At 37.1% G+C, this 22,942-nt stretch overlaps 1 protein-coding gene across 10 annotated transcripts; it reads left to right on the plus strand.

Moving 5' to 3' along the window:
- The first annotated feature begins 378 nt into the window (after positions 1-378).
- On the plus strand, positions 379-22,607 carry LOC123765466 (uncharacterized). Of its 10 annotated transcripts, none has more exons than XM_069333970.1 (19): positions 379-913; positions 2,936-3,166; positions 4,233-4,447; positions 5,028-5,138; positions 6,370-6,522; positions 7,157-7,304; positions 7,505-7,627; positions 8,518-8,591; positions 9,564-9,644; positions 10,726-11,056; positions 11,741-11,955; positions 14,159-14,269; positions 15,202-15,354; positions 16,670-16,817; positions 18,574-18,693; positions 19,789-19,862; positions 20,972-21,043; positions 21,862-22,038; positions 22,332-22,607. In XM_069333970.1, exons 1-19 carry the CDS (start codon positions 745-747, stop codon positions 22,422-22,424), a joined length of 2,799 nt encoding a protein of 932 aa, XP_069190071.1. In that variant the 5' UTR covers positions 379-744; the 3' UTR covers positions 22,425-22,607. The 10 variants fall into 10 exon arrangements, with proteins under 10 accessions (XP_069190071.1, XP_069190070.1, XP_069190072.1 ...); XM_069333969.1 differs by having other exon boundaries at positions 380-913; positions 5,025-5,138; XM_045754058.2 differs by having other exon boundaries at positions 776-913; positions 2,741-3,166; positions 5,025-5,138.
- Positions 22,608-22,942: the final 335 nt, after the last annotated feature.

Below are 22,942 nucleotides of genomic sequence, written 5' to 3' on the forward strand. Positions count from 1 at the left end.
CCAGTCTACAGTATGTATACAGTCCCAGTCTACAGTATTAGAATAGCAACTATCTTTCTGCACATCTACGTCACCGGCACCTCCAACCTCGGCCGCTCGCATCCCACCGTCCCGGTCAAGGTTGCCCGGCAAGAGCAGTCGAGAAGCTCCTGACTTTAATATAATGTTAAATCTGCGCCACTTTTGCCACACGACCTCTGTGGCCTCCAGCGCCCACCGCCGCCATCTCCCGGCCAGGCTGACTCTCACGCCCGCCACATTGCTCTTGTTTTATCTTAAAGCATTTTACATTTGGATGGTTTTTTTGTGTGTGTGTACGCGCTTGTGACTTTTACATGTGTTTGTATTTCGTATAATTTATTTCAATGTTATTAATATTTTAGTGAGTAGCGCATACAACACAAAGTCGAGCCTCCTGCCCTCGTGCACCCAACACTAGGCTATCGATCAGTCCCCATCCTACTGCGTGTCCTCCACGACCTCCTCCCCCGACCACCCAAATATGTCCTCCTCGACCCCTATCATCCACTCCAACACCTCCTTCACCACCTCCCCCCCCCTCATGCTCCTCAGCAGGCCCTCCACCACTCACTTAATTCCGTCGAGTTGTTCCTATAGTCTCGGACCTCTCAGCGTCGACCCGTCTTTCCCTCCCACAGTCAGTCCTGCACCCATCTCTCTCTCTCTCTCTCCATCTCTACCTGCTTCCACCATCATCCCTCAGCATCCCTCACCTCCCTCAGTATGCCTCACCTCCCTCAGCATCCGTCCTCTCCCCCAGCATCCCTCACCTGTGTTCTTGCATCGATCCTGCAAGCACCTGGCGAGTCTCGCCTCACGCACCTCCCCTCTCCCCCGTTCTCTCCGTTCCTTCCACCGTGTTTCAGCCATCATTCTCCCTCATACAAACTGTGTAAGCAATTTAGAGTTAGGCAAATCTTCATTTAGTATCAGTATGGATGTTAACACGTGTCACCCCAGGTGAGTTTAATTTATATTATATTCTATATAGAGCTATATTCTATATAGAGCTGATACATACTATGCCTAAGCAGAGAGAGACAGAGAGAGAGAGAGAGAGAGACAGAGAGAGAGAGAGAAAGAGACAGAGAGAGAGAGAGAAAGAGAGAAAAAAAATACTGTAGTGGTTTGGGTGGTGGGTGGGTGGTAAACTCAGTAAATCTACTAAAGTTACCCCATAATTTTGGACGTTTTTGGTTTCATTTTTTCTCAACATGAGAAGAGTTTTGTTTCTAAGCGCCTTAATACATAAACAACAACAACCACACCACTCTTCGTCGCCTCTAAACAACAACACTATTCGCCCCTAAATCAACACAACAACAACAACACTATCCACATAACCTGCACGAATCACAAAGGAGAAACATAAATAAATATATGTCCGAAACGCTATATGTGTACTAGTGGCTTTAGGTATTGTATGTACTAGCTCTATCTATAAATCCAACATTATATTTGTAAGTCCACTATGTATATACTTTCCCGAATAATATTTACTTTACTTATTTTACTATATGAAAAAAATAATGTAGGGCTTGAGGAGAGACTCTTGACTCAACCTGGGGACGACACTACAATGATTATCACGAGTATCTTTGTCATGGTTTGGTGATAATTTTGGCAGGTAGGGGCTTAGAGGGTGTGTATAAGCCTGAATTTTAATTGGATTGTCAAATAAAACAAGGATCTGCAGATTTGAGTGAGCGTCTTATCTCCATTCTCCAGAGGTCGCTCGGGGAGTCCGAGATTGGTGGGGTGGGGGTCAAGTTTGACTTATATTTGAGGTGGAGGTCTGGCACCCACCTCCTCAAGAATAGCTGCAAGATGAATATTTTGCTACAAGGGCATACTGATGTAAGGCACAGATTTTCAGGTGGAAGGCATCAATATTATTTAAGAAACTGAAATAAGTGTTATATGGATTGATGCTTCATTCCCTAGGATCACACTTTGCTCTTGAGGCATATACTGTATATGACAAATATATTACAGTACGGATCATTCTAAACTGCATAAAAAGCATGTGGAAAATCTAAATAAAAGTAACTTCATACAGAAAGTTTGCATAAGGATTTTAAACCAATCCTAACCTACTCCAATTTATGACATTGTATGATATGATATTTAAAGTCTCTGTGGTGTAGTGGTAAAACACTCGCCTGGCGTTCCGTGAGCGCTTTGTCATGGGTTCGTATCCTGGCCGGGGAGGATTTACTGGGTGCAAATCCTTAACTGTAGCCTCTATTTAACGCAACAGTAAAATGTGTACTTGGTTGTAACAACGATTCTTCGCGGCGGGGATCGTATTCCAGGGACATGCCCGAAACGCTACGCGTACTAGTGGCTGTACAAGAATGTAACAACTCTTGTATATATCTCAAAAAAAAAAAAAAAAGATCATAAATTCATATATTTTTAATATTAAAATTATTAAAAAATTTGTGTTGGATCATTCATGTACTCACTCAATTTCTTCATCATTATACATTTTTCATTATAATTTATGGCATAGATTATAGTACATGCTCCATTAAAAATATATTTATTATTCTTTATATTCTTTATATTCATTATAATGTAATACAGTACATACTTCATCATAATGCATTTGATCCCACATTTCCAGCCTTGATCACACACACATTCCTCTTATGATCACCAAACAGAACCTTGTAGACCCATTTACACATTTTCTATATACAGTACTGCATTACAGGCTAAGAATGAAGCTTCATTCTTGTCGTCTTCACTCATTGAGCATCATGATACAGTAATTACTCCAAGCAAGGAAGCATCGAGTCATGTTACATGTCTGAAGACTTTACAGGATCTTATCAGGAAAATACAAATATGATAATTGAATCTATTGTTGAGGTCATGAGCCAGAGTGTTTTACCAACATCAGCAACAGTTCCAGCAGCAGCAGCAGCAGTAGATACTACGCTATGCTGGTCTCCAGATGCTGTGGCAAAGACAGAGGTTCCCATTAAGAAGGAAGAACAGGATCAAGATCGAGGTATTGGAGGTATCCTGAAGGTTTGTGGTTCTCATGCTGAAGCACTTCAACTTATTCAAGCAGAGGAAAAGGCAACAGGAATGCACTTTGTGGGGCACCGAAAAGAAGGAATCTTTGACATGACTGGTAAGACAAACATTTTATTACAGTATGTAACATGGTGTAATTATATTTTATTTGCAAATATCTTTTTTTTATTATTATGGCAAGTAAAATGATTAGGCTGAACCAGTTGTCATGAAACACCCCTTTAATGCTGTGGATAGAAAGAATGATATGTACTGTACTGTAAAATTTATGTTTCACGATGGAATTTTCATACTATAATGCATTGTATTTAGACATAAATATTGTTCAATATAATTATTTAAAACCTGTACAGTATACAGTACTGTAATTATTTTTTTAGGTTGTATACATGATTTGAAATAGCAACAGTACACTTGATAATTTAATTCAATTTTACCTTTATTTAAATAAAAGATTACTTTGCAGTACACCTTGTATCATGTTGCCAAGATCAATCTAGTCTGTGTTGGCCTAGTGGAATTCTGTGGGCTTTCTGTTGCCAATTCATGGTCAAGACTTTGGTAATCAATGATTTTTCTCAGCACCAGTATCAGAATGTGGTCTTATCTGAGTATGCAACCCATCCTCCTGTTCAGATAGAACTTTTTGTAACTGTATGCACCATAGTACAAACATTGACATACTAAGGAGTTAGATAGTACAGTGCTGTAGAACTTTGTACAGTACTATTCACTTTATAGAGTCCCAAGAAATGAAGCTAAAAACAAACTTAAATATTCCTAGGCCTAGTATAGCACACAAATGTACTATATTAGGCCTCAGGTAGCTTATATTAGGCCTAGAAAGGTTAGGTTAGCTTAGGTTATTTTTGCAACATAAGTAGAAAATCCTTTTCCAGTTTGTTCAAATTCAATAGTATCGATTTATACCTTTTTAATTGCGGTGTATGTCGGTATATGTACAGTTCTATGGTCATCATCCTTCCTATAAGTACTACCAAAACAGGAGGATAGGCTGGAATATGTAGGATACTGTCCTTTGGACATACAGATCTTATTACAGTATAGTACTCAGAAAGGCATTTTACTTATTATTTCAAACTCTTATGAAGTTTTATTTTCATTACAGAGCAAATTACTTATAATCTCTTTTATTTCCACAGGTTCAGATATGAAAGAATTTGTTGGAGAAGGGAGAAAACATATTAAATATTCAGTAAGCATTGAAACAAAGGGAAGAGGCTGTAATCCAGTGCCGGTATCATACACAGGAGTACCATTCATTGAGGCTGGCACTTATGTTTTGGAATGTCACATGGGCAACGACAGTGGAATGTGGAACAAGAGAAAATATGCGGCAAATAGGAACAAGAATGAGGTAACATTTTTATTTATGACTCATTTAATATTATAAATATTTTAATGCAACAGTTTTATTAAATAGAAATAGAAAGAAAAGCTACATATTTACATGAACCTGGCTCATGATAAAGACCATTATTCTGACCTCACATGTCACCGCCCTATTTCTGTCTATATATATATATACTACCACTGTATGCATTTTGTCAGTTCTTCTGAAGATGTGTTGAAATATACATGAAAGTGCTTTTTCTTATTTTAGTTTCCTTCATGGGCATATATTTTCACATTATTTATCACATATTAATTTCTTTGTAATTTACACACACACACACATGCACGCCCTCATGCCCAAGCCCTCCCACCCGCCCATACTCACTAAAACTGCTGATAGTCTTGGCATCCACTGCCTTCTCATTTAATTTTTTTTAACTCTCCAAAATTCTATTTAAAAAATTTAACTTGCTATAAATTCTATCTAAATAGGAGGATGGGCTGAGATTAACACTGAGTACGATGATCTGAATGTGTTCAAATAAACATTACTCCACAGTACTAACAAAAATCACAATACTGAAAATAACTATTTTTAGCAGGAAAATGGTAAAATGTTTGTGAGGCGACGAATTCGATCTCACGGTACCAAAAAATTGGGCTGCCCTACCAAGGTGCATATTAAAAGAATTATTAAACTTCCTGATTTTAAGGTAAGAATACTCTCTTCTTTTTGTTAAATGGTAACTTATGGTCAAAGTCACAAGGTTTGGTCATCACTCAACCCGTCATCTCGAATAGTACATCACATTTTGACATATAAATCCCCTAAGGCCAAAGCCGTACATACTAAAAATCATACCAGCTTGCAAATTAATGTGATGTCTCATTTTCTATTCATGGGTCCTCCATTAGGTTAGGTTTGGGCACTTTCGTACATCAGTTTAGTGATGTTGGAAACGCTCAAGAGGACGGGCTGCATCACCAGTGGAAAAAAATAAAAAACAGTGATAAGATTCTTTGCCTTTAAAATTATCTTCTGGAAAAGACCCCTCAGCAGCTCAATGAGTTTAGCTCTGCTGCCATCAAGCCTTAGCCCAACATAACAGGTGTCTGAGACCCATATGTTGCCTACTGGAAGCCAGGACCAGAATCTGTCTGACTATAAAGTGAGGAGAGCAGGGGATCAACCACAAAACTGGAGAAAAAGCACCAGAAAACATAGGCACAACAAAACAAGCAACTGCTTGACATTAATTAGGCACCCCTATATAAATGTGACAAAAGGTTGTTGCTGCTATGTAAAAACCCTGAATGTGATGCACGTGACCTTCTCCAGATGGCTGGCTAGGTCATGTGCAGTCTCATAAAGCTTGCCTTCTCACTCTGCCTGCCGTAGCCCATCCAACACCTGTAGGCTTCTTGTAGGAGGCAGGCTTCTTGATACCACAGATGACCTGGGCTGCCATCTGAGGGAGGTCAAGCATATCACTGTGCTTGATATCTGTCAAGATTCTTCTCCTTGTTTACCTAAGGAGTGCCTAATTTCTTTCAAGAAATTGCTGATTTTGTTTTGCCTATGCTAACTGTTGGGGTTTCTGCAACTAATTGTTAATATGATCCCCTGCTCCCCTCGCCTTGTAGGGTGAGCCAGATTCTGGTCACATCTGCCTACCAGTAATCAACAGATGTGACTGAGCCTTTGTCTTAAGGCTGAGGATTGGTGGTATAAGAACTTAGTTCAGGAAGCAACTGGAGTTCCACCAGTAAAGGGTGTTTCATTACACAATACTGTTTCCTATTTGTCGAGTCACTGCACTGTTTGTGCTGCTGTGTTTTGTCTCTTAGTTTTCTCTGTAGCCGTTGCGCTTTACTGTACTAGTATAATTCCCATGCCACTGCATTCATTGTCTAATAAAATAAGCTTTGAAACTTATATTACAGATTAAGCAGAATACTTCAGCAGAAAGGAATAAAAATCGCATGAAAATCATATTAGCCTTGAAGGATGATTTAGAGAGAGTGAGCTTCCAGTCTGTGTATTACATTCTTCTTCCCTACGTCGAGAGTCACAAGTATCATGTAGTAGACTTTGTGGTAAGTTTCTTTAGCATTTCCAAGCTGGGTCTCCATAGCCAAAATGTGTTGTGTAATGTATTCACAAACAATAGTTACTAATTTGTGCCTGTCTTTCCATTAGTTTGCAACTAAGACCAAGTACTGTAGTGTACATCTCACCGTATTTCTCAACCCAGCAAAGTTTTATAAACTACTTTTGTTAATATTTTGACACCAGTATTTCCCTCTGAAATTTAGTAAATTGCTGTACTGTAATTTGTTATTGATAAGTTGAAAGTTCAGCTACTGTGATTTGTTCATTGTTTCTGTAACAGTATTGTAAAAGGCTAAAAATGTGAACAGTTGTTCCTGTATGTGAATGTGTTTTCTGAGCACCATCAGTATATCCTGTTTGCATCCTCACAGTGCTTACATGTTGCACGTTTAATTATAAATATTTGAGAGAATGAACATCATATGAACATGAAAAATAGGAGCCATTGTATGTACTGTAGTAATTTCAAACCTGCTTTGGAGCATTTTGCCTCAAGTAACTGTCATAAGAAAATACATTAATGGTAATATTGTCCAGAATATTGTAATTGTTATCACCATTAATTGGTGCATGAACAAGCAGTCACAATTGTATTTATTCATTTGTTTTATCTTTAAGGCTGGAGTCATGGTGCCAAAAGAAAAGGATACTTCACTTCACCTTCAACACATTAGAAAGTACTTGGAGACGGGTGCATACTTATCATCTGTTAAGATTAATGAGAAAAAAAACATTAGAATTGCTGCAAAAGCTTTCACAATTGAAGGTTGTGTAATACTGATACATGTATACAGTTCTAATTATATATATATATTTTTTGTCCAGCTATACAGCATTGAGTTTACTTTGAGACATCCCTACCTTGCATTAGTTTACCATGAAATTATAACATTGTTTGAAATCATTTTAACCTGTTCTGTATTATTATATATTAAAATATTAAAAGTTTCCTTTTATTTTTTTCAGAGGAGCAAATGTACTACATTGGTAAAGATGGCAGTGAGAAGAGAGCTGTATTATATACAGAGGATGAAAAATATATGGCTTTTGAAAAAAGCCATATATTGAGAAAATCTGGGGACCATTTTGGTAAGGTTCAAACATTTCTCCTTCATACATTATATGTATGCTTATTCAGTGTCTTTTTCCAGGAATGGTTTTGTAATAGACTTTGTATGCAGGTATTTACTTCTTTACTTTTTGGGCATCATATTAGGCACACTTTTGTATTTTGCAGGAATGCTTTTCCTTAGCCCCTGCACTGCGCAAAGCGCCTTTACGTGCTCTAAGAGTTGTGCTATTTTTTTTTTTTAATTAGGCTATATTTTAATGTTTTTTAATGTTTTCATTACTCTTTGTGTTTTTAAATGAAAATAGTTGAGTTTGGAAACATTTTGACATTAAATTTACCTAAATATTTATGAAAACAACAAGAATACAGTATGTCCTTGATAATTGCCCCAAGAAGTTTTTGCCGAAACCAGGTGCGCAGTGCAGGGGTTAGTTTCCTCAGTGCAGTATATCAGTACAGTACAGTGCTTATTTTTCTGTATTTGGCCTTATATCCATGATTTCTGGCTTCATCACTACATGCTTTATTGCATGTTATTTATGATTGGTCTCAAGTCAGATGTTACAAAATGCTTTTCTCCAGTTTGTCTGCCATTTCACTATTTCATTTAAGGATAGTTTATATTAAAATTTAAAAAGCTATTATTTTCCACTTCTGGTTTATATACCATACTTTATCAAATCCACCAGAAAGCATAGACATGGTAATACAATACCCTGGATAAACTAGGCAAATGATCATTACTGCAGAGTAAATACCCTGATTGAAGCTCCTGACTGCCACCAGATGGCAGCCCAGATGCCTGGTGTGTTAAGCTAGGCTTGAGTGCCTTAATAAGGGTTAAAGATGAACAAATGTTTGTAAAATATTTTACATTTCCACCACTGAACTTGAATTGGTATTTCAGATTGTACCTCAACGGTGTATAACTTGGCAGAGAAATACTACTGGACAAGTATGGCAGAGGATGTAGTTGTTATGGTAAGTCGGTCATGGATATATTCCATCTTAAAAGAAACAAAAATGAGTTTGGTAGCTATCTTGATCTGAAGCTATCATGTTTCTCATATTTTATGCATAATTATGCAATAGTAATAAGATTTTGTTGTGATGATGTGTGTGCTTTACCATATGTCTCTCCATGAATAGTTCAAGCATTGAAATTTGTATTATTGCACTGAATATTGGCCTGAATACTGAATTCCATCACCTAGTTTATGCCTTTCCTGATTATCATCATTTGTAGAATTAACTATTGTTTGATTGAGTAGACGGCTATTTAATATTAGCAGCAGTAAAATTGTTCATGCATACATTACACATTCATTAACCCATTTCTCACTGTTCATGAGAGATTGGGCACCAAGAAAACTTACAGTGAGTAATATAGTAAAAGCAGGTCATCCACAAACAGCGCTCCTCATGGAGTGTTACATACATTTAAGAACACGAGAATAAAGGAAGCTGCAGTAGGCTTATTGGCCCATACATGGCTGCTTCTATTTAGATTCACCAAAATCTTACTTTTATCTACCCATATTCGTTTCCCATATCCCATGTGTGATTCTCATATCCACTGCAGAATAATACATAATGCAAGGTTCATTATTATGTATGATGTAATTTTTGTTTTTCATTATTTGCTACAGTATTTGTTGATTGCGTTTTTTCTGCACGTGAGATTAAATGAAGGTCTTAGTGGACTATACCTCGTATAACAAGTACTTTTCATACCACATTATAATGGGTACATCTTGTACCCATTATAATGTGAGTAACAAAGTGCTGCATAGTTTCAACAAATCTCTTACTATGGTGCAGCTGCTTCTCCCAGTGAAGTTGCAAGTTAGGTATTCATGTCAAACACATTGCAATTCAAGTACAGTACTGTACCGTAAATCTTATTTTTCTGGCTTCCTTTTTGTATTTACCAACTAATATTTATATTTACAGGTTAATAACTGTGATATATGCAAATTGAACAAAAGAAATACCTCTAGAGAGCCTACAGCCAATCCCAACCAGCAATATCCGGTGAGTGTTGTACATTTTAAGTGTTTTGACCGTGCATGTACTGTACTAACCCTCAGTATTTATTTACTGGTCTACAATTGATTTATCAAAGCTATTTAAAACAAAGAGTCATTAACATTACCGAGTCCTTAAATTGTAACTTTCGTTTCTTTAATTGTTGTCATCATTTTATGCGGTGTCCACCATTTAATTTGCAGTGACAAAAATATGACACAGTGATAACACTGTAAACCCTTTGTTTTGTTTTTGGGTAGTGTTATTTTCTGATTGCTTATGCTTCTAAAGTATAGAAAAGTGCTGTTATACCCCCCCTCAAATTTTGCTTTAACCTTTGCCTAAAACAGCTTAGGAAAGACCTCTTGAAGGTAGAGTTTGAAGGCTGCCGTCTTATGAAACAATGTATCACAGCTCTAGATAAGGAGTCGGCAGCCTTCAGGTATTTCATGATGTCTTCTCTAAGCTGTTTTAGGTAAAGGTTTAAGCAAAATTTAAGGGGGGTATAAAAGCCCTTTTCCATACTTTGCAAGCATAAGCAATGAGAAAATAACACTTAACTACCCAGGAACAGCACTTACTACCCAGGAACAAAAGTTGTGTTACATTGTGTTACTAAAACTGAGCACTCCTGTTGCTTCCTGGAGCCAATTATTTTTTTAATTTAGCCAAGAGTAATTGTTATTGTTAGCTTTATAACCGATTATCAGAAGAAAAAAGATAATTTTGAATATTCAGAAGATTTACTTGTTGCAAACTTACATACGTTGGATAGATACTTATGGTGATCTATGGAATTTATAAATTTTACTTTCATATGATGTCCAAACCTCACAAAGGAAAACTAAAAAATGACGATGCTTCAGTCCGTTCTGGACAATTATCAAGTCATATAATTACATTACATGACTTGATAATGGTTCAGGACGGACCAAAACATATAATTTCTTCGTTTTCTGATGTCTGGTATAGACATATTTTCAGCCACGTTATTGTGACTCATCATGTGCATTTAGCTTTCGGTTTATACACACTGTAAAATACATTATTTTTAAACTGATATAATTCAACAAGTGTTCCTTAACAGATTGTTTATCACCATGAAGTACATGGACTGAAGAAACACAACACATCACTCCACATCCGAAAGAATTCCTCGGATAAATATCTTATCTCAAAATCAGATAGGGCATCATCCTGTAAGGTGGCTAATTGTTTAGCAAGTGCTATGAAGAACAAACTCTGTAAACGGTCTTCACTTGCTAAAAGAGATGTCACAGTTGAGAAGGATAATCCAATAGGAATAATAAAAGTTGTGGGCTCCTATGAAGAAGTCATGAACCTTATCATGGCAGAAGAAAAAGCAACAGGGATGCATTTTGTTGGACACCGAAAGGAAGGAATTTTTGACATAATTGGTAATATACTGTACACTACTTTTAAGAAATTGAGAAGTTTTGACAAAGTTGGAGAGTGCAGAAAGGAATTTGTAACTCTAATGTGTGGAATTTATGGATAAAGAGCACGTGTGAATGTAATTTTTTTATGATGTGAGAAGAAATGCAGAACAGAATGCCAGAAGCTATATCCATGGAGAGGCTGAAATGTAAGAATTAGGTGGATTTATATATATATATATATATATATATATATATATATATATATATATATATATATATATATATATATATATATATATATATATATATATATATATAAATATATATATAAATATATATATATATGCGCGCCTCTTAGCTCTTGTTTCGTCATCTTGAAGAGTATTTTACTCTCCAGATTGATTTGTACATCGAGTTGCTTAGCCCTTCACCTTAATAATTACATGTTATTAGTTAGTGTGGAAGAATATGATAAATTGTTAGGTGTCAATTTCAGCACAGTATCTTCAACCATCTTTGCCTGTATTTCTCACCTATTTCTCTGTACTGTGGCTTCTCCACACATTACAAATTAGAAATTGAGTAAATATGGTAATGGAGCTTTCTGTTTCGAGTGTGTGTGTATATGTTTGTATCTGTCAGCTGCCTGTTAACATAGTTTGTATTCTAAAACTGTCATTATCATTATAATAATTTGTTTAGGCTCAGATATGAGGACTTTTGCTGGAGAAGGAAGAAAGCATATTAAATATTCAGCGGGTGCTGGAACCAAAGGAAGAGGCTATGACCCAATGGCAGTTGAATACACTGGAGTACCATTTATTGAGGCTGGAACCTACATCATGGAGTGCCACATGGGCAACGATAGTGGAATGTGGAACAAGAGGAGATACGCTGCAAATAGAGACAAGATAGAGGTAAAGAAAAATTTCAGTAATTATTTGTAGGACTCAAAACTAAACACATGGAAAATAATCACCTGCGAGTTACATTTTGGCATATTCTCTAGTTCATTATACAATACTGTACAGTATTACATTTTCCTAAAGAATGTCAAGAATTACATGTAAGTTAATGAGATGCATTGGAATTTTAAGTGAGATTAAGTGATGCTATGTACAATACTGTACTTCATATTATTTCTGTCCCATCCTTCATCTAAAGGATGTTGAACATTTTGAAAATTTGTATAGTTCATTTCAGTTAATAGCCAGTTAATAGCTATATAACAGAAAACTCCTCACCCCAGAAGGATTCAAACCCAGACAGCCAGGGGCTCCATGCACCTTAGCATGTCCAGTACATTTAACACTAGGCCACAATGACTGTTAGAAGAATTAGAAGTCGTAAGACCCTTAACCCAGTTCCCAACAGCACTTGGTGACCGTTTTGGGCACAGATATTTCATCAAATCACCTCACATGCAGGGGGCCACATGAGTAACTTTTGTGTTAAGAAGTTTGAATGGTCCCCAAGCCAATATGTAACCAAAAACTCCACACCCCAGAAGGATTTGAACCCAGACAGCCAGGGGGCTCCATGCCCCTTATCGTGTCCAGTACTTTCACTGCTTGATGAAATATCTGTGCCCAAAAAAGGTTACCGAGTGCTGTTGGGAATTGGGTTAACGGTCTTAAAAAAAAATCCAAATCCACCAACGAAAAAATTCCAAATCCACCAATAAAAATTCCAAATCCACCAATAAAAATTCCAAATCTGTCCACAAAAAAAAATCCAAATCCCACCAACAAAAAAATCCAAATCCACCAACAAAAAATTTAAAATTTCACAACGAAAAATTTTGTATTCTGGCCGTATGGCAACCCTACTTAAGGAGCACGAGGTTGTTTCATGAGGTATAGAAACCAAACAATGGGAGAGTGCTGAGGCTTCCTGCATCACATTGTGAACATCATGAAAAGCATTGTGTTCAGTGATATCTGAACATTGTACATCGCCGTTATCAGTCAGGATCATCTATGGTACTATCGTTTCATAATAATTGCAGTCACTGTACTTTCCGGTATATATTTCATCATTTTTATGTGATGCTGTGTACACAAGCTGAACAGTAGTGCTGTTAGCTCATGATGAATGCACCACCCATGGTTACTTACTCAGTACTGAGGTCTTCACACCCAGGAACTTGTCCATAATTTTTTTTTTTTTTTTCAAAATGGCATTGTTTACTGGAAAACTGAGAAAGCCAATGTGAGTCCCAAGGACCCGTGGGAGTTATAAATCCTACGCAGTATCCTAATACTGTACATCCCCAGCTGGGATGTACAGTAGAAGGATTAAAGGAATGGTGTTCATAATGTTTACAATCCCAGCCATTAGTCCGGCCAGGAGGCCTGGTCGACGACCGAGTCGCGGGGACACTAAGCCCCGAAAACACCTCAAGGTAACCTCTAGGTAAGGTAGGCTCGATAACTGCATCTCTTGACTAAACATTGCTGTAGATGGGTCGATTCAACTTGTCTAATGTGATAAGTTGCAAATAGTATGTGCACATATTAATGTATATTTTCTGAACTACAGTATTCTGTCGCTCAGAATTCTAGTGACAGTAGAACAGTATTGTAGTTAGGCTGGGAAAATATTAAAACATATTTCACCAGTGCTACAAGGCCAAAGGCGTCCATGTGGGATGACACCTTGTGCTTGAGAGTCATTGCAGAAAAGGGAAAATTCAAATAACTTTCCGTTAGTCAGTCACACTATTAGTGCAACACATTTAAAATTACAGTATTGAAGTATACTGTATTGACAATTGCTATGCTTCCTCTGTTATGTGTCAGTATTATTGACAATTGCTATGCTTCCTCTGTTATGTGTCAGTATTATTGACAATTGCTATGCTTCCTCTGTTATGTGTCAGTATTATTGACAATTGCTATGCTTCCTCTGTTATGTGTCAGTATTATTGACAATTGCTACACTTCCTCTGTTATGTGTCAGTATTATTGACAATTGCTATGCTTCCTCTCTTATGTGTCAGTATTATTGACAATTGCTACACTTCCTCTGTTATGTGTCAGTATTATTGACAATTGCTATGCTTCCTCTGTTATGTGTCAGTATTATTCATAATGATTGTTTCTTTTCTCTTAATTATAGGAACAAAACCATATAACGATCAAGAGAAGAATTTTAACCCAAAAAACAAAAAAAATGGGTTGTCCTGCTAAAATACATATTAAGAGAATCCTAAGAATGCCAGACTTTAAGGTATGTATTTAAATAAGGTGCAATCTAAAAAATCTAGGCAAATTTATCATAAACCCATTTTGTATTTCAGTAAATTCTAGATTTAACTTTTTTTTTTTTTCTATTTAACCCAAAGGTTTGGGTGTTTTTTGCTGCAATTGATAGAACCCATATATGTATATACAGTACAGTATTTACACATACAAATAACATATGTATAAACAACAATTTCTGAGCTTTAGCCCCTTGCATGCTCCCTCATCCAGAATCATTATGTTCCACTTTAGGGCTCATATTCCCTGCTCAGTTGTCCTCAACATTGTCCCCAACCTTGATAAGCATCTTTGCAAATGGTCTTGTTAAGGAAATTAGGAAAGGGAGACAGTGACAGTAGTGGTCAGTGCAGTTGGCACAAAATCTAATGGTCCTGGGTTTGATCCCTGGGTAGGATGAGACATTTGGGCACAATTCCTTACACCTAATGCCACTGTTCACATAACATGTAATACGGGACCTGAGAGTTTTCAACTATTTGGGTTGCATCCTGGAAAGGTCAGTTGCTTACCTATAGGGATCTCGATTAACTTAACAGATCTCTTGTCCTCGACAATGGGAAACCAACTCAAGTCATAACCTAAGGACTAGTTTAATATCATGCATAGAGAGTGAAAAATACTCGCGCTTCAATGCACTGGCCGAGTTATTAGACATTTGATCCCACCATTGTAGGTCTCAACATTCTTTAAGTCCCACCATTCTATTGTGCACCAGCACACCTCACACACAACACAATATAAGATAACACAATACACAACAACACATAACACAACGTACAACAACACATAACACAACATAAGAATTAAATGAAATAGTTATTTAATTTTGTGGAAATTTGACATTGCAAATCTGAAAATTTTGTTGAGAAATCAGAGCCACTGTTTATTTTTCTACAGCTCAAGAGAAACACAAAAACTGAGAAAGAGAAGAATCGTCTGAGAATTGTTAAGGCATTGAAAGAAGAAATAGAAAATGTCAACTTCCAGTCAGTGTATTATGTTATGCTGCCAGAAGTGGAAAGCCACAAGTTCCATGCAGTCGATGTTGTGGTTTGTGCTTATCCATTTTGATAATATTCTGTGTGTGTTTGTAATTACCTAAGTGGAATTAAAAGATAAGAGCTATGGTAGTATTGTCCTGTCTTTCCTATAATCTTTGTTCTATTATGTTTTGAAGCTTCCGATGGTTTTGGCATATACCACTCCCAGGTCATTTATTCTATTTCACCATCACTATGAAAAATGAAATTGACTTACCTTTATATGACACTTTTGTTTTTCAGCTTGAATATAACTACCTAATTACACACATACCTAATGTGTGTAATTACCTAAGTGTAATTACACACAGATTCAAAAACAAAAACAAAGGTATGTGTGTGTTTTTCTTCTATCTTTTAGTTTTGGTATATTTAATGCCTTTTGCCTTAACACTGAAGAAGTTATTTCTGACATTGCTGTGACTCATCTGCTTCTGAACTTTCATCTTTGCCCCCTCATTCCGAGCATTAAATTTTGCCTCTTTATGTACTCCGTCAGGTTTCCTTAGAATAAGTGTCATTAACATGTTCTCCTTTTTGGTTAGGGCTTCTTTAGAAAATAGACGAAACAATTGAAAAGTAATGTACACGAGCTGAACGGAGTCGAGTTATATTCTCGGATACTACATTTCATCTTTATTAGGCTCAGTTCACTACATACTATCTGAAATAATACAAAGTAAATGTATCAAAAAGTAATTACAAATCATCATAATAATCAACCCTACAACAAGAACAAATTATTATCTAATGAATATATTTAGAAATACAGTACGTACTGTATAAATCCACAAGGGCCGTGACGAGGATTCGAACCTACGTCCGGGAGCATCCCAGATGCTGCCTTAATTGACTGAGCTACGACATGATCAAAAGAGTTGAAACTGAAGTTCTACTGAACTTACTGGATCTTGCAGCCTCTCCGAGACGCAAACCATGGTTTTACACAACTCCCCCATGCACTCGAGCTATGTCAATTGGCCGTTCTCCCTCTTCGCCCTTCATTACACACAGAAATCACAATAGCGTGATGCATCAAATGAACAAATAAATCCCGTTTGTTCATTTGATGCATCATACTTTTGTGATTTCTGTGTGTAATGTAGTACAGTACTGTACAACAATAGAGTTTTCAGTCTGTGGTAATATCTATACAATACTATCAGTATTAGTATAGTATCAGTATATTATCAGTAGCCTAATGATAAATATAAAACCATTTGTCTTCATTACAATATAATTAATATTGTATATTGGTATTGAATACTGTATAGCAGTTCAATTTGTGTATGAAATATAGTTAGGAATAATGTGAATGTTGACAGGGAGGTGTGAGGGTGCAGAAGGGGCGACCAGGACTGCAACATCTGCAACATGTCAGACACTACCTGCAGACTGGAACACATTTGTCTTATGTTCAGAAAAAAAGTAAAAATAGCATAAGAAGATCATCTAAAGAATTTATTATTGAAGGTATATAAATAATTTAATTTTATGAGTTTCTATAATTCTTTGCCTTTTATCGTTAATATATGATAGTATGAAAAGGAGCATACTGTCATTCGACTATTGTTCTGTTTAGGCTAGATGTAAAATATACTTTAGATTATAGAAAAAAAACGGCATTAATTATAATGAAATGCCTCCTTCTGGGGACGACCTCGATGGCTCCCTATTGCTATCCACACTGAGATAGCTCTACACTTATAAATCACACGAGCCCTTGCGAGACATTAAAAGTCTACCTGAGACCAGAGGTCAAACCTAAATCCTCCCTCAGAGAAGCACACAGAGTCAATTCATAATTACCACCACCAAAAAATCAAACCCCATGAGTAAAACTGAAGAAAAAGGTAAGATCAAAACAATTTGGCAAAATATCCACCCAGTAGTTAGGCCTTGCACCCCTAGTATCAACAGCCCATCATCAGCTGTCATCATCATAGGGGCTGCTGGCTCCCCCTATCAACAACCTTCAGCCATAAGCTGAATACATGCAAACCGATGTACCTAGTAGGGAAAGAAGGGACTGAGGAGCACCGAGGCCTCCCCAGAAAGAGGCGTTTCATTACATTCAATGCTGATTTTCTCAAGGAGCCTAATGGTGGCTCCCTGTATCTAACTAACCACAGAGAAAAGTGAAGGTGGCTCATCAGGGAAGGAGAGCAGTGAGAACCATAATTCACATAATTTTACCATAATTCACATAATTCATCATGAAATCAAAACAATGTAATCCCTCAGATCACTACGTGAGACACCTTTACATCAAAGTATAAGTTCTCATGCAATAAATATCATCATATCAGGACATAGTATAAATAAATATCCACAGAGAAATGATGATATTAATCTGCACACAATAAACATGGTATGAGACCACCCTGGAAACACAAACCGAAACTGTCTCTATTTTCCGCTTGTTACAACTTGTATTAAAGTTGTTACATCTTGGCTTAACGTGTTTATGACGTATTAGAACGTTGTTACAACTTGCTATATTGGTTGTTATAACTGGTTAGGAGGTGTTAAAACTTGTTCGAACGTTGTACCAACGTCGTAGTTTCGGTGTGTGTTTGGCGGGCAGGCCTCTGGTCTCTGGTAGGCTCGTAATGACTTGCAATGGCTGATGTGACTTATAGCCATGGAATTATCCCAGAGTGGCTAGCAACAGGGAGCCACTGTTTAACCCCTCCAGAAAGGAAGAAAGTTATCAGGCCTTCATCTTTAACTAGAAAAGTAGAATAACTAACTTAACTTTCTAGTTAAATATGAATAGAAACAGATAAACAGAAGCTGAATAACTTTTTGGGAAGAACAAAATGCATTTTGTGACTACTTTTGCCACAAATTTTCTTATTCAAGTTGAATAATAATTACACACAGAAATCACAATTGCGTGATGCATCAAATGAACAAATCCACAAGGGCCGTGACAAGGATTCGAACCCGCGTCCGAGAGCATCCCAGACGCTGGTTTGTGCCTCGGAGAGGCTGCAGGATCCAGTAAGTTCAGTAGAACTTCGGTTTCAACTCCTTTTGACCATGTCGTAGCTCAGTCGATTAAGGCAGCGTCTGGGATGCTCTCAGACGCGGGTTCGAATCATCGTCACGGCCCTTGTGGATTTGTTCATTGAATAATAATGTTTACAGTGTGGTAGAGATAAGTGAGGATATTATTACTTGTTAGTATGTTCATATTATTTGAAAGTTGTGCTTCATATTTTAGGCACAACCATGTACTACATTGGCAAGGACAGGACTGAGAGGAGAATAGTTCCCCACTTAGAAATGGAAAGGGAGGAAGCCTTCGAGAAGTGCCACATTTTGAAGTCTGGCCACCATTGTGGTGAGCAGCTTTGTAATTTTGGAAGTACTCTTCAGTAGTTTCTATCTTACAGATTTTCATCATTGAGTTATCGTTTGCAACATTTTCTCTACTAGTATAGAGAACAGCAGGCTACTCATAGGTTTACATGTTGTAGTTTATGTAAACATATATCTTTTTCTATGATATTAATTAATTCATGTATATTAGCATCTGAATTGTATGGTTTTCTTTAAACTAGTCCCCTCAGGTGCTCCCCAAGCCATGCAATTGTACGATCCCTCTGGATAACTAAATACACTATTCTAGTCTTAGTCAATTTGCCCATTACTGTAACAGATATCTTTGCTAATAGTCTTGCTACATAAATTGAAGATGGAAGACATTAGAGAATTCTCTACCTACCACCTAGAGGTAGATAGAGGTAGGATGCACAATGAGACAAAGCAAAAAAAACCAGACTCAGCACCCCAGCAAGCAAGATCCTGAAATCTCTAAAAATACCAGTCATTGTTCTGAAACTAGAAGCTCCTGAACAAATCCACACGGGAGATATCTGCAGGAAGTATGCAGAATTCAAGACTGAAAATCGCAAACCTCTCTTCACTTCTAATCAGCACTTGGGTCCAGCAAAGAAAGTTGTGATTGGCTGTTGGAGTTTTCCCAAGTTCTCATTGGTGACCATTAGTAACATCACTGGGACTCTGTAATGCTCCAGTTTGCAAATAGACTTTTTGTTCATTGTTTATTCTGGTAATAGATGAGCTCTGCTTCCAGTGAATCACAAGCATAGATGTAATGTATGGATGTGATATAACCATGCATAGATGCACAAGTCCTTAGGGTGCCAATGCCAATTGTCATTGTGCATAAATAAAGTCATATGCTGTATCTTCTAGACATGCAATTTAAATATACACTACCTTTGTGAGTGACAGAATAACTAGCTCAATAAGTGACTAATGCTTCTTCAAAGTATTGATGCTAAATTAACAGTACAGTTTGGTATTAAATGTTTAATGACTTGATGATTAAAATAGTTTTAATATTCTGATAACTGTATTAGGTTCATCAAATGTGTCATCAATTACATTTATTAACCACAATTGTTTTCAGATCGAACTGAAACTCTGCGACGTCTTGTAGAGAAATATTACTGGACTGGCATAACTGAAGATGTCTTTGTTAAGGTATCGTGAATATGTGATTTAAATTATAAAATTGATTTAATTAGATAAAATGTCTACTTCTGAGCTATATCTCTCAGCTGCTCCCTTAGACAGTCGTGCTGTTTTCATAAACATGATCATTCATAATTAGAGGTGGTCGACATTTCACACAGTGCAATAGGTAGGGTTTAGTTGGTGGTGAGAGACTGGCAGTTTCAGGGGATGCCCCATCTGGGGTGGCGATGGAGGCATTCAAGCCTGTTCCTCCAGCCGGTGCTTCTGGGTCTGACCAGTGGGCTCCCCATCGTTCCAGCTTTTTTCGGTGGCCTCTGCCTTTTCTTTTGAGGTGGAGGGTTTGGAGGATGGCTCAGCCCCTGGTCCTGGGGTGGAGGTTCCCGGGGCTGGCGAGGGGCTGACTTGGGGAGCTTGGGCCCTTGACCCCGCTTGGGTTTTGGTACCCTCTGAGCAGGGCTTGATGTTGCAGGGGGTGGGGTTTTCTTATCCCCCCCTCCTTGTGCGAGTTTGATATGGTGGTAACTCCTCCCCGGGTTCGGTTCAGGGTTCCCTTGGGTACTTCGGTCCCTTCTGGAGGTTTTCGGCCTCCCGCATCCCGCCGCATGAGGTGCGGGAAGCCATTGCCGCTTACCTCCTGAGCGACTGTTAACAGAGAAATAACTGGATATCTTTGGTTATAATTTTTTTTTTCAAGAGGGTGCTGATTATTTTGATTCTGTTCTTTAGTGTCATAATAGATGCTGTTTTTGGTGATTGAACTTTATCTCCCCAGTCTTTCTTTCCCAGATAGGTAACAAGACCATTTGAGAAGATCCATCTCGCCACTAAGCACAGGTTGACAAGTACTTGTCCTCCTAAGGTTTCCCAACGTCAAGAAACTGTCGTACTAAAAAGCCCTTATCCTAACCTACATGAGGACCCAAAACAGAAAACAGGACAGTATTTTAATTTTGTGAGCCATTACCATTTTGTAGTACAGCGATTTTTGGCCTTAGGTAGAGTATACGTGAAAATGTAATGCTCCATTAGGAGGACGGTAACCTATTTATTATGAATTTTTAATTTATATAACACAGAAATGCATGACTGTATGAAGCAATACCTTTATTTTTCAGATTGAACAGTGTAAAGCATGTGGGGTCAACAAACTCTTGCAATGTGATCAAAATTCTGTGCCAATATGTAAGGTAATGAATCCTGGATACCTTTATATTGTAATAATATATCGTTTGAGTTTAATTTTAAACATATTAACTGGATACAGCTGTATTATTATTGTCAGTGACTTTCTTTTATTCTATTATTGTAAAAGCATATTCGTTTCACCATGGGAGATAATTTTCAGTCCTTCCTGCATATTCCTGTCACACTTTGATTCTTAACAATTCATTTACAGCTATATAAGACTTCAAGAATTAATTAAAAGATGAAAGTAAATTTAACTGATTTATATGTTTATTTTTATGTACTAATTTTGTATTGAATGTCCTTTTCTTCTCTTTGATGCCGAATTATTTATTGTCTATTCCACATTTATAGTTGCAAGTCATTGATATACTTGCAACTCATTGATATATATATGAGAGATAGGAGAGGTCCTAAGAATTTCCCTGAGGTCCTGTAGTTTCTTATGGGTTCAATAGATCCAAGGTTTATTTAACAAATAAATGGGAAGAAATACAGTCCTTTAAGGCCATGCTTACCAGATTAAAGGATATCTCTTAACAATTGTCCAGACTGTTGCTTATTCTAAATGACACCTAGGAACTTTAGTCTCACTTTCCCCATACACCACACAGACTCCCTCAGGTGAACTCTCTGCAACTATATACTGTATCTCACTCAACCTCTGTCACATCTTTCCCATCCACTTCCTCCCCTTCCACATCCTCTCTATCTACACCCTCCCCTTTCACATCCCATCCCACCATTACTTTCCTGATTAGCAACACAGTATTTCCACCTTTGATCAGGTAATAATATCATTATTACGTTTATATTTCAGCCAGAGAATGTGCAGCTGGCCATGGCTAAGTATGTAGAGCCATCTCCCACCTCCAGCTTCCTGCCCGAGGGTCAACATGGTCACACATTTGACACTGAATCTGTGGAGATCATTGTACAGGAGCAAGAGCCTCATCAGGATCTTTCATGTAGAACCTCTTATTCTGAAGATCAGCAGGTAAGCCTATGCTAGTCATATCCAATGCTGTCCATAACCTATGTATTAAATATATCAGATTGAATCTTGACTACAATTTAGTTTTAGTAAATTTACACAGCACCTATAGATATCTCTTCCTGGTGTATATGTTATTACTGTAAACAGAAATTAGGAAAATTAAATAGAACTAGATGGGAAATTTTCCACACCCCACGTTTAATTAATTTTTATTTCAAGGCATTTTAAAACAAGAGCAATAATATTAGATAATATATTCTGTTTCTTGTTATTAACAAATGTTTTTGTTTCAGGCGAGTCAGACTACATTTGGCAGCATCCATAAATTGGATGACGGAGGTCATCTGGTGGTCATAGCAGATGATACATTAGACCTGGAAAGCTAATGGAAAACTTTGATTATTTAAAAATTCACAAATTTGGAGATGCTGGAAAAGGGAGCAGGTTTATTATTTGTGCCAAAGATATGAAAATAAGAGACAGTAGACCATTGTATTTTAATACTGTATTGTTTTGACAAAAATAAAGTATAGTAATAATAAAAGATCATACTGCTCATTATAATTTAATGATTTTTTTTTAATAAATACTCTGTAGTAACAATTATTTATGTAAACCTCGGTGATTTCAATTGTAAAATTAAATATGACACATCTGAATGGGAATGTTATGGATGAACTTGTCACTTCTGTTATAAAAACACACACACATACATATATGTGTGTGTGTTCTCGTTGTTTTAGAACAACATAGAGCACATAAAGGTGTCTAGAAGTGAAATGGAAAAAGTTCAAGGGGCTAAGTAAGAACAAAACAGTTGGCCCAGTTGGAGTTTCATCTTTAGTTCTGAGACAATGCACACCCGAGCTATGGATTCCACTTTAATTGTTTTTTAAGGAATTCC

This window comes from Procambarus clarkii, chromosome 30 (assembly GCF_040958095.1).
Source record: "Procambarus clarkii isolate CNS0578487 chromosome 30, FALCON_Pclarkii_2.0, whole genome shotgun sequence".
NCBI classification, from domain to species: Eukaryota; Metazoa; Arthropoda; class Malacostraca; order Decapoda; family Cambaridae; genus Procambarus; species Procambarus clarkii.

Bases quoted from the DNA above. Each gene is read 5' to 3' on its own strand.
- LOC123765466 (XM_069333969.1), top strand. From the start codon at position 745: ATGCCTCACCTCCCTCAGCATCCGTCCTCTCCCCCAGCATCCCTCACC. The intron at 4,448-5,024 runs GTAACATTTTTA...AACTATTTTTAG, and splicing joins CAAATAGGAACAAGAATGAG to CAGGAAAATGGTAAAATGTT. The intron at 7,305-7,504 runs GTTGTGTAATAC...TATTTTTTTCAG, and splicing joins AAAAGCTTTCACAATTGAAG to AGGAGCAAATGTACTACATT.